Source organism: Triplophysa dalaica, chromosome 4, assembly GCF_015846415.1.
Source record: "Triplophysa dalaica isolate WHDGS20190420 chromosome 4, ASM1584641v1, whole genome shotgun sequence".
Taxonomy (NCBI): domain Eukaryota; kingdom Metazoa; phylum Chordata; class Actinopteri; order Cypriniformes; family Nemacheilidae; genus Triplophysa; species Triplophysa dalaica.
The window spans coordinates 2,771,964-2,790,123 of NC_079545.1; the positions used below are offsets into that span (position 1 = coordinate 2,771,964).

Sequence of the window (18,160 nt, forward strand, 5' to 3'; positions counted from 1 at the left end):
TACTCACCCTCGAGTCATAGAAGGAAAAATTGCTTTTTGTTGAACGATAAAGAAGATATTTTGAAGAACGTAGGAAAGCAAACAGTTCTGGGGCACTTTTGACTACTGTTGTAATTTTTCCACCTTATATGGTTGTCAATTGTGGCCAAGAACTGTTTGGTTTGGCCCATCAGAATATCTTTCTCTGTTACGAATAACTTGAGGGTGAGTATATGAAGACAGAATTTTCATTTTTGGTGAACTGTTCCTTTAAGGGGGAACATCACAATGTTCAAATACTTGTCATGGGAATGAAAAACAAGACCTTTACAATTACAACCGACGCTTAACCGTATTTTTTTTACCATTGACCATATAAAGCGTTCAATTTGCTAATGTAATGCATGTTGTTTTTGGTTCTCCAGGGATATTTTATCATGTTTCCCCAGACACTTTATAGCGGGTGTAACCAGTTAAAAAGCGTGTCCTTTTTAAAACGAATTATGCAAAAAGACAATGATAAATACTATATTTATTTTGCTTCCTGTTAATATGTGACTCCATCATTGACTGGAATGCGACATTATACAAACATGAATATTCTCATAACGAGAGCCAGTGTTCATCCAGTTTACCCAGGTGAGCGTCATTGTTTTAAACATCGAAAGTGGGAAAATAGTTTCAAGGGAATTTGATTTGGTTCATTATTTCATCCCGACATTTAATGGAGCTTGTAAATGAAGGCGACCGTGTGGACCCAGAAGAGAAGAATGTGCACGGTTGGTTTTAAAGCTGTCATCGCTCTCTCTCTCTTCATTCTCTTTTCCTCTCTAAACAAGCCTCTTTGTTGTTGTGCGGTCAATGTCATGTTAAATGCGAGACACTGCTCCCCTCCCCTTACGTTTCCTATTTAGTTTGGCTCCAGGTTCTGTTGACATTTTGAACTTCTACTGTTCAAATATTCTTTCTCCGCTGTTTGTCGGTGGCACGGTGCTTTTCTGCAGCCGTCATTTCCTTTTCTTGCCAGGGAAAGAGCAAAGCTGGCGGATCACCCAGCAACCTCGGCTCATGTCTCGGCTTGAGGATTTTAATATCACTGACTGTTTGCCGTTGTGGTTTTTCTGTCCTCGTGCAGCTGGGGTACAGCAGCGGTCCGGGGGGATTGTTTGTTTCTGACTCACAAAGGCTCTCATTCTCTGAACTAAGTACTATTTTACGGACGTTCCTGTAAACCTCGAGGTCACTGTTTTTCATTTAAAAGATTCCTTTCGATTATCTTTTAATGGAATTACTAAGAAAGATGTAATACATTTCTCTGAAATCTTTTGGATTAAGTCTTTGTCTCAAAATGAGCTTGACCTTGACACATTTTCATTCAAAATCACTGGTTTATCTCTATAACATCTTTGTGATTGTCCTGTCTCACACAGGTGACTATTTTGAGAGGAAAAGATGGTTTTGGCTTCACCATCTGCTCTGACTCACCTGTGCGGGTCCAAGCTGTTGATCCAGGTAATTTTCGACCGTTTAGAATAATTTATAGGAGAACCCTCAAATACAAGCCTCTGTTTTCATTGATATAGATGGAAGGACTTGAGATAAAGGGCTTCATTTGACTTAGGTCTGACTTTCTGGATTATCTTTCTTTGTGTTGTTTAGATGGACCAGCTAACCAGGCCGGTTTGCAGCACCTCGACACGGTATTGCAACTGAATGGCCAGCCGGTGGAACACTGGAAATGTGTGGACCTGGCCCATGCCATCAGGTCTGAATGAAAAAAAAAACTTGATTTTGGAATGATTGTAGTTCAGTTATGGTAACATGGGAACGTATTATTGATCTTTATCCTTGAAGGAATTGTCGGAATGAGATCACAGTGGTGGTATGGAGGACGGTGCCGGTCATGAAACCGTACTACGAGGGGCTCATCCACAGGCCTTCCTACAAACCCTCTGGTTTTGACAATGTATCTTCTACTACAAAGACACAAAGCAAAACCCCGCCTTTGCTCTCTCGACCCACCAATCACAAAGCGGGTCGCCGCAAGAAAGAAAGTGGCCCTGAGAACACAGGAAACGGAGTTGGAGAGTCATTGTGGACTTGGACCGGAAAGCGAGAGGAGAACGATTACAAAACGCGAACCCAGACCCTCAAAGGTACCCGTGTGACATCATCAAACGGCGACAATTACATCATCCTCTCGCCTGTCAGTCCTGGAAATCAGGTAGAGATTTGAAATACAACACACACTCACGATTTAGTATAAAACATACGTCTATATAGCATGTGTGGGGTAGTACGAATAGATTTTGGATGTACTGCATCTGTCATGTTTTATTGTCATGTCACCCATGCTTTTTGACCTTTGACCTATTAACCTGTATCGAACATCATTTATTCACCAGAAATTCCTTAATATGTACTCACATTTAAAAAATGTCAACCCACTTGTTTTCCGCAATTTTTATTTGATTCAATTTTGAAATTTGAACGTTGCTCAGCTCACGTTGCATCATGGGATAGAGAAGCGTCTCACAAATCTCCGGGTATCTCTGGGTTTATCTCCGGGTATCTCGAGAAGTCAGAAAGGGTATTTTATTTCCTGTGCACATTCCTTGAAATGAACTGCACTGAAATGTATGTGTTTGTTGCCCAACCATGGGTTCATGGGTTCGATCCCAGGGATTGCACATAATTAGAAACAAATGTATAGTATTATGAAATGTTAATTGCTTTGGATAAAAACATCTGCCATATGATTAATGCAAATGTAAATGTAATGTTTATAATAACTGATTTGTGCAACACATTGCAGATATTGCAGCCGGTGTATTCAGACACCAACGGAACGCTGGGAACTCTCGGTAAGATTTCCTTTTTATTTATTAATTAACTGTGGTACAGTGATGTATCCGCTAATATTATGGTATTGTGATATATACAATGGTAATGGATAAGTAACGGATGTCATGATGTATCCAAAATATTTGAAAGAATGCTCATCTGAACAACAACGGTTTTATCATGTTCAAAAACATAGTAATAACGTGGTACATTTTGGTACATTGTTTGTCAATGTTTAGGACGGATCTATCAGACTCATACCAACAGAGGGCCGCAGCAGAGCCCGGGATACCTGCAGGATGGAGCGCTGCCGCCTCAAGCCACATTATGCAGGACTTTAAGCAGTAAACCTACCACGATGCCCCCCTCATCATACAGACAGAGCTATGCCAACTACCAGAACTGCACAATCGTCCAGTCCCACCTGCCACACTCCAACTACGGCACATATGTCAGCCTCGCACCCAAGATTCTCATCTTTCCTGTTTTTGTACAGGTACATTCAATATCTTCACCTACTTGAGTTAAATATATTAATTATTATTTAAGTTTAATGTTTCGCGCAGTGTATTAAACATGTAAATAGGTGGTTGAATATGCCAACTTAATAAGGGTTAAAGACAAAATCCGTTTAGGGAAGTCGTGCCACTCGGCGACCATCTTTGCAATGCGCCTCCAGGCAGTTATCATGTAATTCAAACAGCCGTAGGAAATCCCAATTAAAAGGCATATTTAAAATCAACAGTTAAAAATGACGTAAACTGAACCATAACCATTGTTTCTTATGATCAAATTGAGCTTACAAATCATGAATTTTCAGGTTTCTTTAGATACTACGCATCCGCAAAGCTTCGCAATATTGAGCGTTGCGTTCCTCCCCATTAATTTCAATGGCAGTGACGCATTTTGTTAATATTAATGTCTTTGCTTAAAGATTATGGGTTCAAATGAATTGTGAATATCTGTAAATGTGTCATTCACCTCTTTTTCAGACACACACCATTTTACTATAGTTTAATCATATGATTAAATCCAAAGACATATTGTGGCTTTAATTGTGTTTCAGCCATTGGATCTCTGCAGCCCTGAGAGAATCCTAATGTTGTCAGAGGAGATGACTCTTCACGACAGTAAACACATTTCTCTGAAGGTAACACACTATAAAATACGACTTTTCCACAATAAACTCTATACTTGTTGCTTATTTATAGTTTGTAAGGTAGTTGTTAGGTTTAGGTATTGGGTAGGATTAGGGATGTAGAATTAGGTCATGCAGAATATATGCTTTATAAGTAGGGCTGTCAAATGATTAATTGCGATTAATCGCACCCCAAATTAAAGTTTGTGTTTATACAATATATATCTGTGTACTGTTCATAATAATTTTGAATTTATTAACACATACACATACAGGCATATATTAAAGAAAAATGTATAAACATTTATATATAATTTCAATTATCGGTAAATATAACTAAATACATGTAAATATTTCCTAAATATGTTTTCATGTGTATGTGTTTGTATTTATGAATACAAAATTAATATGCACAGTACATAGACATACATCATGTAAAGACAAACTTTTTATTCTGGATGCAATTAATTGCGATTGTTTGACAGCCCTATTTATACATTCTAATAATCAGCCAATATGCCAATAACAACTAGTTTAATAGTGAGAATTGCCCCCTATACTGAAACAGAAAACAAATCAGACAATTGTTAAAATGCATGAAGAGTAAAGAGATGTTAAATGAAAGCAGTTTGTAGAGGTAAAATAATCTGGATTTGGGTCAATGTATAAGAAATATTTGAGTTCATAGTGGATTCGTATTAGATGTCTGCCTCTTTTTCTCAGGAGAATTATCTTAGATGCAGATTGGATTTTTCCATTTGCTCACCATTTAATCTCATTGATGTCTAGGAGAAATAATTAAGAGATAAAAGAGATTTCATATGTGACTTAAAATAATACGTTTTGCTGTCCTGGCCAATCTGATCTATTTAAAATGTTTTTGATCCTTCCAAACTGAAGCGCATATCAACCCTCTGAACCATTGTATCTCCATATTTTGTGATTTTTGTTTTGCTATCAAGCCTTATTATCACCCTTTGTTTGTCACTGAGTTTTGCAGATATCTAACCAACAAAAAGTATTAAAAGCGCTTTTCAGTTTAAATGCTAAAATACTGTGGTGTAAGTGGTCATCCAAGGATTCAGGAGGACAGCGACAATGTTTAGAAAAACAAGACATCACAGGCAGCGTTCTTCATTTGCTCTCTGTAGAGCTTGATGGGGGAACCCAGATGTTTAAAAGATCTAATTCAGTTACATTCACCACTGTGATTATGTTCTCTTCTTTAAGGTCTAGTCTTACTCCAATTCCAGTAATCTAGTTTGGGACATGCTGTCTAAATCTCATCTCTTGTACATTAAAAGGATTCTTGAAATATCTTCATCTGAAGGTGACCTGTAACTGTAAAGAATCGGTGTCCTCTTTCAAAAGAATTGATGTTTTTGCTCGCTCAGGATTTTAGCCATTCTCATGATACCTCTCTAAAAGCCTGTTTGTCTGGACACCCCACTGCAGTTTTCGGCTAGATGAAACACAACCTTTCATATAAGATCCATTTCATTAAATGATGGTTTGAGAACCAGAGAATTATATTTATCTCTGTGACAGTAATGCCTGACACAAAATACTCGCTCGACGCAGAGGGCAAGGAGACGCCTTCATCTTTCAGCTGGAGATTAAGAGAAACCTGCAGTTTGGGAATAACATGACCTCTGGTTTCCTCAGCATGAGCAATATTGTGCAAAGATAAATCTCAGAGTTCCACAATAGCCTCCGAAATCTACTTCGTATCTATAGCGATTCCCTTTCAGAGCGCGTCCCGTCTTTTGTGCTGGCTCGCGGGGCCTCCGTCCGTTTGCCAGCTGACCTCAATTTCACTTGGAGACGTGTTTGAGTAATGCAGTCAAGAGTTTCTAAAGATCAGAGTGTTTAAGAAGGATGAGCCGTTCATCACCAAGCACATTCCTCCAGTGTCCTGGAATGAGTGTGTGTTTCACCGTGATTTAGATGGGCTGATGTTATTAAGTTGGCGTAAATCCAAGCCTGGGCCGTGGGTGCCGATAAAAGCAAAGTGCCTCGACCTGCTACCGTTTCATGTGTGGGAATCAAAGAGCGCTTTCTCTGCCCTCATCGTAACCTTAAAGATGCCGGCGGTAATTTATTCAATGTTTTTTCTCATGCCACAACTATAAATAAGCTATTCGTAAGTTGAGTCTTTCAACATTGCTATGTCTGTTGGAATGGCCCGACATACTGTAGCAACAGTGGTTCGACCAATGGAGGAAGATTGACTGGGCACCTGTTGGCACAGTATTTGTAAAATTGGTTTAGTAGTTTTTGCATTTCCAATCGTTGACACCAACAGTGTAGAAATGACATACCTCACCTCGACATGGGTAACTGTAACATAAACAGGATGCAAACGTCTTTGCATATAATAAATATATTTAACTTTTATTCCTGGATGGAACATGACCACATTTTTGTTCATTTTACCCAACTAGTGTTACAAAAATTGGTACAGCACACTGCAGAATATTGTTCCGAGTCCAACAATGTGATGAGGGCCAACTAAGGACTCTGCGCTGCTTTACAGAACTCAATAGCCCAGCCACAAAGTGACCAATCACAAAATTTTCCCAGGCCTTGAATTTTAGCATTGGTGTCGGTTTTAGCTGTCTGCTATGAAGTTAAAATGAAAGGTGTAAATATTTGAAGGTCTTGCCTCATGCCGTCCATTATAAGGGAAGGGCAGAAGCTGAGAGAGAGAGTGACATTGGAGGTCATAGATGGACATTTCAGTGTGAAACTAATTGTTGACTTTATCGGCCCCTGCAGGTCACAGTGTTCATCTACACCGATCTGATTCTGTTGACCAGAGAAGATGAACCAGGCCGCTGTAATGTCCTGCAGAGTCCCCTCTACCTCCATCAGATACATCTGCAGGATGGTACGCATTACTGTTCTTTACTAACTCTGTGTAAAAGACAAACACTCACGTCATGTGATATCTCTGGCTATCTGTCTGTCTATGGGTAGTTGATAAAAAAAACGCACGCGTCCTATAAATCTCTCTTATTTTATTTGATATGATAAAGATAAGTATTAATAATATAAATATAAAACATATTATTAACAGTTTTTTTTCTAAAATGTTGCAGTCATGCCATAGGACACATTTACGGTTTATTTGACAACTACGCATATACGTATCTTTTCTCTCTGTATATTTGTTTTTCGTTTTATCTGTCTTTCTGTCTATCTAATAGAAATGGATGATACTGAAGTATTTCTTTTTTTTAAGTATCTGTACATTATTGGAGTGCTTTTACTTCAGCATAAAGCATAAATCATACTTTTTACTCGACTGCATTTCATAAATACATGTTTTCATGTTATTTTATATCTGGGATACTTAAGTACATTAAAAATAAAATACGTGCTTTCACAGAAGTAAAACTGGGAACCTACTGATCTTTAATGTACTTAAAGATAAAAAACAACAACATGTATTTATAAATTATATTGAAGTAAAAAGCATAATATATGCTTAATGTCATTTCTTTCAAAGTCTGTCTGTCTGTGTCTTTCTGTCTGTCTGTCTGTCTGTCTATCTACTTTCTTAACCTACCCATCCTATAGTTATAGAAAACCCTTTTTTCCAGATATAATGTTTTTGGGCTCTAAAATATTGTGTCTTGTAGAAATTCTATAAAAAATCTTTATCCAGTCATCAGAAACAACTAGAAAGTCATGGAAGTTCATACTGTATGTGAAAAGGTGTGGGAACGCTCCGTCTGTATCAGTGCAGCATCTGTATATCATGTCTCTGCTCTGATTGTTTGGAGTAAAGGGGATGTTGAGGAGTTCCACCCTGTGTTATTTGTCATGTGTCGGCAGCGACAGTCAGGAAGGAGGCGATGGGACTACGCGAATGTGTGTTTGCGTGTGCCTGTGAATGTGTGTTTGTGTGATGAGAATAGAGTGCTCCTTGCTCTGTGTGTCTGCTGGGAACAATGCTCACGTCTCCGGTTATGGTGCATTATAAGCAAAGTGGGCGGAACGTGTATTCTTTAGCTTCCTGCAGACAGAAATACTGCGGCGTGTGGCTCAGAGGGCATTTCTATCTTCAACCAGCCTTTTTTTAACATCTCTGTTTTAGAAATAACTATCGCTGTTGACCTTTGTCCCATAATGATAGGAATACTGTACAAAAGTGATGATTCGCAGCTCAGTTGGTCTGATTTGACCTTTGGAAGTGACTGGTGTAGCCTAGTGATGTCCGATTAATTTAATTGAATATTTTGATTGTAAAAGCTACAGTACATTTTTAGTTCTTTACAGGGAGGATAAAATGATCTGCTTTACTGTTGATTGTAGCCTTGTTCTTTTGTTCGGGAAGCTGGGAAACCCCCTACAAAATGAACAAAGAAAATTAAGATGAATTTGTCTAATAGCATTATTATTATTATTATTATGATTATTTATCATAACATTTATTTGTTATCATATCATCTTATTATATATTTTATAAAGTATGTTTAAAAAAAATTATGCCATCAATTCTAGTATAGCATATCATTAAATTTATATTTCTATATATTATATATTTTGTTCACAGTTCCTATACTTCCTCTTTGTCCAATATTACAAAAATTGAAGTACTTTGCCAAGGGCTGGAAAATAGGATCACATATGCTATGTTTACACCAAACGCGAAGCATCACGTTCCTCGCTCTTTATTTCTTGCAGGATTAGTTTGTTATATCATATTCATTATATGCGGATCGTCGTAAAGTTTTTTATTTTTATAAACATTCATTTTGACAGTTCCTTTGAAAGCATATGGAGTTTTTTGTAGTGCTTCTGGGAAATCGGGATGTCACTCATCATGCCACATATGAGCACCATATATGTCAGGTCACATGTGGGTGTTCTCCTCCCCCACGTCAGGAAATGTTAAAATAACACCCTGGCAGTCCTTCATGAGATCTTCACGATGAAGAAATTCACACCTCTGTCTCCTTCTTTCCAGTTCCCGCAGACAAACTCCGGCTGTACGTCTCCTACTGGATAGAGGTGAGATCCTGCATCCGAGCACCAACCCACACAAATACGGCCACAAGTTACGATTTAATCACGCTTGACACTGTTAACCGCACTAAAAATCACACGCCACCGAATGTGTTTCCCAAAGCGGTGACCAGACAGGAAGGCCCTGCGGTAAACATTTACAGGAAGTAAACATTGCTAAACCTGTTAAGTGGAAGGCCTCTTGAGCTCGGGGTTTACGTCACATATTAGATCCCTAAAGCTGCTCCTTCTCTCCAGAGTAAACGTGCCCATTGCTAACTCGAGCAAACAGCCATCTGCCCATCTCCCTGACAACACGTCGCACATACACACACACTCTCTCTGAGATGAACATGTGAGCATGCATAATTGCATCTTGTCTTCTGCAAGAGACTTTTTTATGAGCCGAACATGCGTTTAGATAAACCTTGTTACTTTTTTCTCAAATAAATGAGACCTTGATGAGTCATTTGCTTCCTTCTCTTTTGTGTACGTAAATTTTTTCATACATTCACTCACTCGATCGCTCACTCAATGTCACTTACGTGATCTCTCTTTCTATCCTTGAAGAGAACCGAGTGCTTGTTCAGTCTGGAGGCCTTTTCAGCGGAACAGAAGAGGAGGGTCGTCCAGTGTTTAAGAGACAATATTGACAAGCAGCTCACCCTGAGGGACAGAATAGGGCCTGATCAGGTACAACATCTCTCCCACACGCAGCCTTCCGTTTAAACACAGCGTGTATCACTCGGAATACGAACATCATCATTTATTCGTTCATGGCTCTCTTTTTTTCTGAGGAACACAAAAGAAGATATTTTGAGAAATGTCTCGGTGGTTTTGTGTCCAAACAATGGAAGTCAATGATAAATTTTCATTTTTTGATGAATGATCCTTTTAATATATATGCAATCTGACATGAACCACGAGAGCTATTTTTTCATCTTTAGATGTTTTTTAGTTTTGCTTTCTCTTTAAAGTTGATTTGAACTGGTACTAACAAACCACGTGTCCATCTCATTTTATTTCATCGTGCAAAGTTGTATTCAAATTAGTGGTTGCAAATGCAAATAAACTAAATATAAATTATATGGTTTTTAATCAAAAGTAAAATATTCCATATAGTCTTTTTAGGGCCGAATAGGGCAGCATCCAGAATAAAAGTTTTTGTTTACATAATATATGTCTGTGTACTGTGTATATAAATTTTGTATTTATAAACACAAACATACATGCACATATTTAAGAAAACATTTATTTATAACATTTATTTATAATTTTAATTATTGATCAATATTAATAAAGACGTAAATATTTCCTACAAATGTAAATACACGTATGTGTTAGTGTTTATAAATACATACTAAAAAAATATGCGCAGTAAACATACATATATTATGTTAACACAAACTTTTATTCTGGATTCGATTAATCACGATGAATATTTTTTTTAAATCGTTTTATTTATCTATTCCCCCCCCCCAAATAGACAGTATAGTATTTGTGCACTGTGCAAAACAGGTGATTGGAGGGAAGGGCTAAAAAAATTCCTTATTTATTTTAATTTAATTTTGATATTTTTGACGTTCGCCGTAAAGTTGCTACATTTTGAGAGATTTTTTTCTGTAGATTAACGTTCGATAGATGCACAGTTGACAATGCGAGCGTAAAGATGCTCGGTACTCGACTCTAATAGAGCTTTAAACATAATGTTTTCTTCCTGCATCTTCTGTTTCTTATTCATGCTCTCTCTCACTTTCTCCGCTCGGTGGGCGAGTGACATTGGGAGTGCAGCGACATCATCATCAGACTAGCACAAACAGACACGCACATGTGACAGCGTGAAAGAGAGAAAGAGCGAGAGAACAAGGCAGTTGTAATGCATGCTGGTATGATGGATGAATATATTATATGTTTGTAGAGCAGAAGCGTTGGATCTTTGTAGAGGTGAGGTTGCTTTTTGTGCTTTTATGTTCTGGTTTGTTTCATGCATTTACAGTTTTTGTTTTATACCTAAAATCTTCATTGTGAAGTGTTTGGCATAAGTGAGAAGTAAGAAAGTGTGTCGGATTAAATGTAATGTTTTGGAGCAACAGCTTGAATGAATTGTTTGTCATGGAAATTTTGTAACATGAGTAAGGTTACTGTGTCTTGTATCTTGTACATTTGAACAAAGACAAAATGTGTCTGATTTGAGGATTAGAGCGAGTGAGCGTACGTTCACATTCTTGCCTTTTGTGAAAAGAATTAGTGTTTATCTTGTATTGTCAGATTTCCAGCGCTGTGTCTTTGCTAAAGAGCACGGGAACGCGTGAGTCAGTCGCACCGCCAGCAAACTCCTTTATGAGCTTATTAGATGTGCAGGGTGCATGAATACATTAACCTTTTCCACTACGATAGAGAGACTTAAAAATCCACATTGATTTAATCTTTCTTTCTTTTCCGGCTTGGTGCCCTTTCTTTTGTGGCTTTCCCTGCTGCAGCAATACCCAGAATAACACTGTATTGCCGTGTTGACATGTTTTATTGGGTTAGTTAGAATACTGGAGGCTTGTTTTCACATTGCTCTTAATGTGATGTTTTTATGATGTGAATGAGAGCTGCATTAATAATTGAGGTTTGTTTAGAAAGGGTCTCGGCATTGACTGTAATTTTCTAACAAATAGCTTTTTCCATTTACTTAATAGCCTTTATGTAATTGTATTTATTTCATTAGCAATTTAAAGCTATTATATGATTTAAAAGCAGTGTAATTTAATTGAATAGCAAGAACTTTTAGTATTACTCATGCTTATTATTATTCTGTCATAACTCATCCCGCACTGTTTGTGGATTAAAAAATCTTTTATGACACTATGTACATCTTGGCAACCACCCATTAGAAAGAAAAATCACGGATGAGATTCAATATCTAATATAAATTGTTTTTTTTCTAGACATCAATAAGATTAAATGAAAAGCCAATGGAAATGTTTTCTTAAGTCTCATGCCTCTCAGATATTTCTCTTGGGAAGGAGAGGCAAACATCTCACAAATGTCTTCATTAGAGATTCAGAAGAGGTCTCAAGCTGAGCTCAGATTTGTCAAGTCTGCAATCAAATGTCAATATTATTCAAGATCTCAATAAGAATGAACTGAGACATTTCTCATTACATTTACCAAATCAAAATTATATTTTGCATTACAATCTACATTAATTAACACTTCCACACTGTTTTTTAACAATGTCTGAAACTAAGTTGGTATTTAAAGGAAACACAACTGAGAACTCATCGAATTTCTCTGATTTTGTTGACATGTAAAGCCGTCTGCTAACTTTGTCAAATCAATTTGACAGATGCTGGAACCAAAAGCAGCTGAACAGGCTGATCTGGGACTACTGGGCTTCGCCTCTCACAGTGTGTCTGAGCCGTGTTCTCCATCATGCCCGTCTGCATCCCCCGTCATGAGAAGAGCCACCTGCAGCTCCCCAGCTCAGCGTATCTCTTACCCCGACCTCCACTGCAGCACCGTAAACGCCAACCAAACCTCTCCAACTTCACGAGACGCCTGCAAACCTGCTTACATGGAGACCTCCGAGATCTGGAAAGAGCGACGGAAGGAGGCGAAGGGAGGCGGGGAGGAGTCGCAGCTGGAGAAGAGGGAGCAGGGGGAGGGTGAGAGCGCTTCGGAGACCATCAGCGTTGGCGCCCGACCCACATCTTCGTCGTCTTCTTCATCCCCTCTCATCATTCCCAAACTGTGCCTGGATCGCTCCTTCAACACAGACGCTTTGACCTCACCCTCCACCGATGATGATGACGAGGAGGATGAGGAAGACGACGAAGAAGTGGACTGCGACGAAGCCTTTCTGAAGAGGAGGAGCATGGTGGAGGCGTCACCATCCGGTGGCCAGCAGGACGGGGGATTGTGCGTGCAGAGGTCCCTCCACAGACGCACGCACAGCGAGGGCAGCTTGCTCCAGGAGCCGCGTTCTCCACGTTTCATCTCCGATCAGGCCATCGACTGCATCGAGGCCAAGCGAGAACCTCAGGAGCGGTGGGCCCTTCCCTCACCGCAGACTATGAGGAAAGAGCTGACCAAGAACGGAGGGTCTGTTCATCAGATCTGTCTGCTCTTCACCGGACGGAGGGTGTGTGTCTTTTCTGTACACAGAAACAAACTTAAATAATCGATTCTGCCTTTTACAATGTGCACTTTAGTAATGATATTAAAACAGAAATCTCCCGTAGGTTTGTGGGAAGCCGAACTGTAAATGTGACACGGGAAAAAGTGGTCTGAAGAAGAAGAAATCCAAAAACCTGTAAGTCAAACCACAATTTTTTACACATTTTATTTTGTATTTTTGTAAACAAGAAACAAAACACTTGGTAACATCAGATTTTTAACTCCTAAAAAAAACATACAGCTCATACAACTCAATAACATGGTAAAGCACATTTCACATTTACTCATTTATATTATATTTCATAGACTTTTCAGCGGGAACAAACAATATGTGGCCCAAACATAACATTCTAGTAGACCCCACAAAGAATCTATAACTGTTGAGTATGTAATACAATTAACATATGGTAAAATATTAGTTAAATTGTTATATTATAACCAAACACAGACCGGAAGTTAACTTGAAACACAGCCAGCTCTTGTTCTGCGACTCTTTTTAGCGCCTCGGTGAGTTGATTACGAAACAGCGCCACTACTGTGGCGTAATGACGCAACTGCAGTTACAAAAGAAAGGGGTAAAAACGCAGCATTTCTTGTGAAGACATCATTTTGGCGAGTGTCTGAGGCGGCACACATTTTCTCTATGCAGGAAAAACCCTGTATCAGTTTTCCTTCTTCAGTCAGGCTCTCAGCTCGACTCAGAATCTCTACATTTAATCGTTGTGCAGACGCTTTTATCCGAGCATATAAAGTAAGCAAGAGAGAGATTGAACTATAAGTTTTATTTTAAAGACACAAGACATAGACAGTTATTGGTTAGTCAAATAGATGCGAAACAGGTATGTTTTGAGCTGTTTTTTGAAAGTTGAGTGAACTTCACTTGAGTGAAGAGTTCACAAATAAACTTCTGTCTTCCTTTCACAGGGCCAAAGACATGAAAAATCGACTGACTTTCCTGCGGAAGAAGACCAACGACAGACATGGAAGCAATGCAGCCAGCAAGCTTGAGAAGGTCCATAAGTCAGAGAAGTGAGTCAACGTGATTGTTTCCTCGTTCACATGATCAGAACACACATGCAGATGTACTTTGGAGCGTTTTCTGAAGAAAGTGTAAGCGGTAAAGCCTATGCAAAAGTCATCACCATGCTATTTATGTGGTGTGCTATATGGTGAGGCTTCCCGGTTATTTCCGTAATTTATAATAATGCTTTAGTACTTTTAAAGTTTGAGAAGGCGGTCACAATCCACTCCAATAGTAACCAGAACACACTTTGCTTCCAAAGATCTAAGACAGCAGAACACAAGTGAATAAATAATAACAAAAGTATCAATTTTGCACAATGTTTATGATTTCGAATTACAGTTAAACAAAAACACAATGTTATATGTTTTGTTTACTTGTGTAGTAGAGAAATTTGCAATGTGAATCAGTGTATTATCCATTGCATCCTCTGTCAATGACTCCATCTCCACGCTATCCTCGATTTCAACTTTTATTGTCGTAGAAATCTTTGATGTTTGACTTTATGCGGATTGCTACGGTAAGTTGTGTTTTTGATGCTATGCTGTTGCTAGGGTGTTTCTAGGTGGAATGCTGAAAAGTTCATATCTGACACAACAAAAGCAGTCTTATGGGTAAATTTTTCGAAATTTAGATTTTTATATATATAAATAAGCTTTCTATAGAATAAGACAATATCTGGCTGAGATACAACTGTTAAAAACTCTGGAATCTGAGAGTGCTAAAAAAATCTAAATATTGAGAAAATTGCCCATGAAGTTGTTTATCTTGCCATTCATTCACAAAAATTCAGTTTTTATATATTTAAGGTAGGAAATTTACAAAAGATCTTCACGGAACATAATCTTTACTTCATATCCTAATGATTTTCGGCATAAAAGAAAAGTCGATTATTTTGACCCATACAATATATTTTTGTCTTTTACTAAAAATGTTCCTGTGCTACTAAAGACTGGTATTGTGATCCAGGGTCACATATGAGTGTTATCTGTCTGCTCTCCTTGAAAAGAATTAGCACATGAAGTGAGTAATCTTGGTAATAATGTTTGCCCTCGCAAGCATCACTAATGAAGATGATGACTGTTTATTAGGTTAGCTGAAGCCTGATAATTGAATTGAAGGACCTGCTGACGTTCAACTTCCTTGTCATGTGAAATGTTGAATGTATGAATAAGCCAGACATGGTGTAAAACTTTTGAGTGCTTAAATCTAAACAACAGTGACGTTGTAAGTCGACGGCCTATTTTATGTGCTGTAATTATATTGGAATGGCTCATAGGGTGAGTCACGGTTTTGTTGACCGCACTGTCTGCTCTCATTCATAGACCGACTCCAGAGGAAGTGCTCAAATGGGCAGATTCACTCGACGCACTCCTTTCTCACAAATGTAAGATCTCCATCCTCAGTGATGTCATTCAGTTCATACACATTCACTTCTGCGCTTGGAAATTTATGCCAAATCCTGTTTTTTCTCTCTGTCCTTCAGATGGCCAGGTGGTGTTTCGTTTTTTCCTGCAAACAGAGTTTAGTGAGGAGAATCTGGATTTCTGGCTGGCATGTGAGGACTTCAAGAGGATCAAATCGCTGTCCAAAATGGCATCCAGAGCAAAGAAGATATTCACAGAGTACATCTCCATACAGTCCTGTAAAGAGGTGAGCTTGAACACAATTTGTTCACAAATCCTCTAGAGAAAATGATAGAAGAATAATACAATTATTTATGTAACTGTAAAAACACGTCAGGTTTTTAACTTAACTTGTACCTGTGAACTTGGACCAAGTTCATTTTATTAAGTTTAACTATATTTGAAGTATATTTTATGTAGTTTATGAAAGTATACTCTCAGTACATTATTAGTTTTCTGTTTTATATGTCAACAGCACTTGTACGTTTTCATTAATTTTGCACTTTATGTTTGTTACATTAGTTCTAATTCATTTTTACACTTGAAATATATCTTTAACTGACCTTTAAGTATATTTTGATGTAAAAAATTATATGTTAAATATATTGTTCTTTCAGTGTAGGTCAAGTCTACTTTATATATATTTTAAAAGAAGTGAACTCATAGCGCACTTGAATAAACTTCTTTTCCATACTCATTGCTCAGAAAAGAAACAGAATTAGTTTGTCATTCATTTGCACTAATTCAGTCTTGGTATCACACGCCCCAGAAACTAAATCCTGGATGAAATAGTCTTGTTTTATTTCAAAAGGTTAACTTGGACTCGTACACTAGAGAGCACATCAAGGAGAACATGGAGAACATCTGTGCAGACTGCTTTGACCTGGCACAGAGCAGAATCTTTGGACTCATGGAAAGAGACTCATACCCTCGATTCCTCCGCTCCGACATTTACATGGAACTGACCGACCAAAAGAGACGCAGCTCTACCACAGATTCATGTTAAATCGCTGAAAACATCCGTACATCTTTAAACTTTAAGATCAGTATCGATGGATTCAGAAGCAGTCGAGTATGAATCAAATGGATTTAGTTCATGGGGGTGTGTCTACAATAACATTGTCCATATGATGACGAGCACCTTGGAGAGCTCAACGTAAGAGGATCTTTTACTGTTTTTGGATGCTTCAGTGCTGCACCCTGTTGGACGGTTGTGGCTATAAGATGGTGATGTAACTGTTTTGAACATGTCCGTGTCTTCATTATGACAGAAGTCAATGCATCGGTGCTCCCTACACATTGGAATCTGAAGCGTCGGTCATCTTGTTGTTCGTAGAAGGTGCAATGCATGTTGGGAATTGCGGATAAGAAGACATTTGGTACTGTTTTGTTTAGCTTTACTGAGGTAATTTGCTATTTCAGTTACCGTCTCCTTCCTATATAGACCTCAGTGTATACCCGAGAACTCACACTATTACACAGATGGATCACAATTTTATGTTGAGATTATATTAATGTCTTTTTAAACTAGAAGGCAAACAGTTTGTACAGAATGACAGATGACATGTCTATGTTCTATTATCTTAAAAAGATAAATTAGCAGTTATGTGTAGAAATGAGAATAACATATGGCTTAAAGCACACCAATGTTTTTTATAGTCCCTCAGTATTACTCTGGAAAAACACATTTTTATTACTATACAAATTTATGGTAACAAACCGTTTTCTTCATATAGGTCCCCCTGACTGACTCTAACCCCTTCTTGTTTTAAATGTGCAATATATCGTTTTCAGAACGTACATGATTTATAAATGCCCTTCCATAACATCAGTCAGGTTTGTGGGTTCAAATGCAAATGTGATTTCTGTAAATAACAGAGGTTGAGGTTTATTGGCTAATAGTTATTGTGACGTTGAAAGTATTTTGTTTGTTGCTGTATGCTATTAGTTAGTCGATTGCTCACACGTCTAAGAAACAAGAATAAAAGCCCAGATTGCTATTGAATAGCTGCTGTAGAGGAGCATGTTTTTGTTCATAGACGTCTTCAGTTTTTTAAGTCTATTCACAAGGCACCCGTCTGTTCTGTAGGAAACTCAAATGTTTGACAAATATGGTGTCAGTTTCCTCCTGCAGTCACCCTAACAACCCAATCCTTCTTTCTCTAATAATATTTCTTGTATTTATTTGTGGGTTCATATTTCACTCATTGCTGAATTTATCTGTAATATATTCAGATCAAATAAAAATCCATTACATTTTTATATTTCTTTTAGTAAAAAATAAAATGGTTATCATAAAAATAATATATATTCTTTTAAAAATCGCCAGGGGGCAGCAAAGCTCCAGAAAAAAACCACTGCTCTTTAGCTTTAAATTAAAATGTTAATGCGCTTTTTAGGAAACTAATTTGTTGAAGAATCTCTGATTTACATAAATGCACAGGAAGGTGTAGTTTATATAAAAGAGAATGCATAATTGAAAATAACATAAGTTCTACTCCTTTTTTGCTCATGTTATTAAAGATACCATAAAACACTGCAACTTAAATATCTGAATATTGGTACATTAGATCAAAATAAAAACCAAGTTTTTTA

General features: G+C 37.8%; 1 protein-coding gene across 2 annotated transcripts in view; it reads left to right on the top strand.

The window, feature by feature from the left end:
* The window catches only part of LOC130419369 (regulator of G-protein signaling 3-like), a 31,147-nt gene extending 13,577 nt beyond the window's left edge, over positions 1-17,570 (top strand). For both annotated transcript variants that reach the window (XM_056746046.1, XM_056746047.1), the window contains 15 exons: positions 1,410-1,491; positions 1,639-1,744; positions 1,834-2,203; positions 2,795-2,843; positions 3,063-3,319; positions 3,890-3,973; positions 6,740-6,851; positions 8,937-8,980; positions 9,545-9,667; positions 12,309-13,103; positions 13,204-13,274; positions 14,063-14,167; positions 15,485-15,546; positions 15,646-15,812; positions 16,377-17,570. In XM_056746046.1, the coding sequence (XP_056602024.1) occupies positions 1,410-1,491; positions 1,639-1,744; positions 1,834-2,203; positions 2,795-2,843; positions 3,063-3,319; positions 3,890-3,973; positions 6,740-6,851; positions 8,937-8,980; positions 9,545-9,667; positions 12,309-13,103; positions 13,204-13,274; positions 14,063-14,167; positions 15,485-15,546; positions 15,646-15,812; positions 16,377-16,571 (2,622 nt within the window). In that variant the 3' untranslated portion in view covers positions 16,572-17,570. The remainder of the gene's footprint in view (positions 1-1,409; positions 1,492-1,638; positions 1,745-1,833; positions 2,204-2,794; positions 2,844-3,062; positions 3,320-3,889; positions 3,974-6,739; positions 6,852-8,936; positions 8,981-9,544; positions 9,668-12,308; positions 13,104-13,203; positions 13,275-14,062; positions 14,168-15,484; positions 15,547-15,645; positions 15,813-16,376) is intronic.
* The last annotated feature ends 590 nt before the right edge of the window (positions 17,571-18,160 follow it).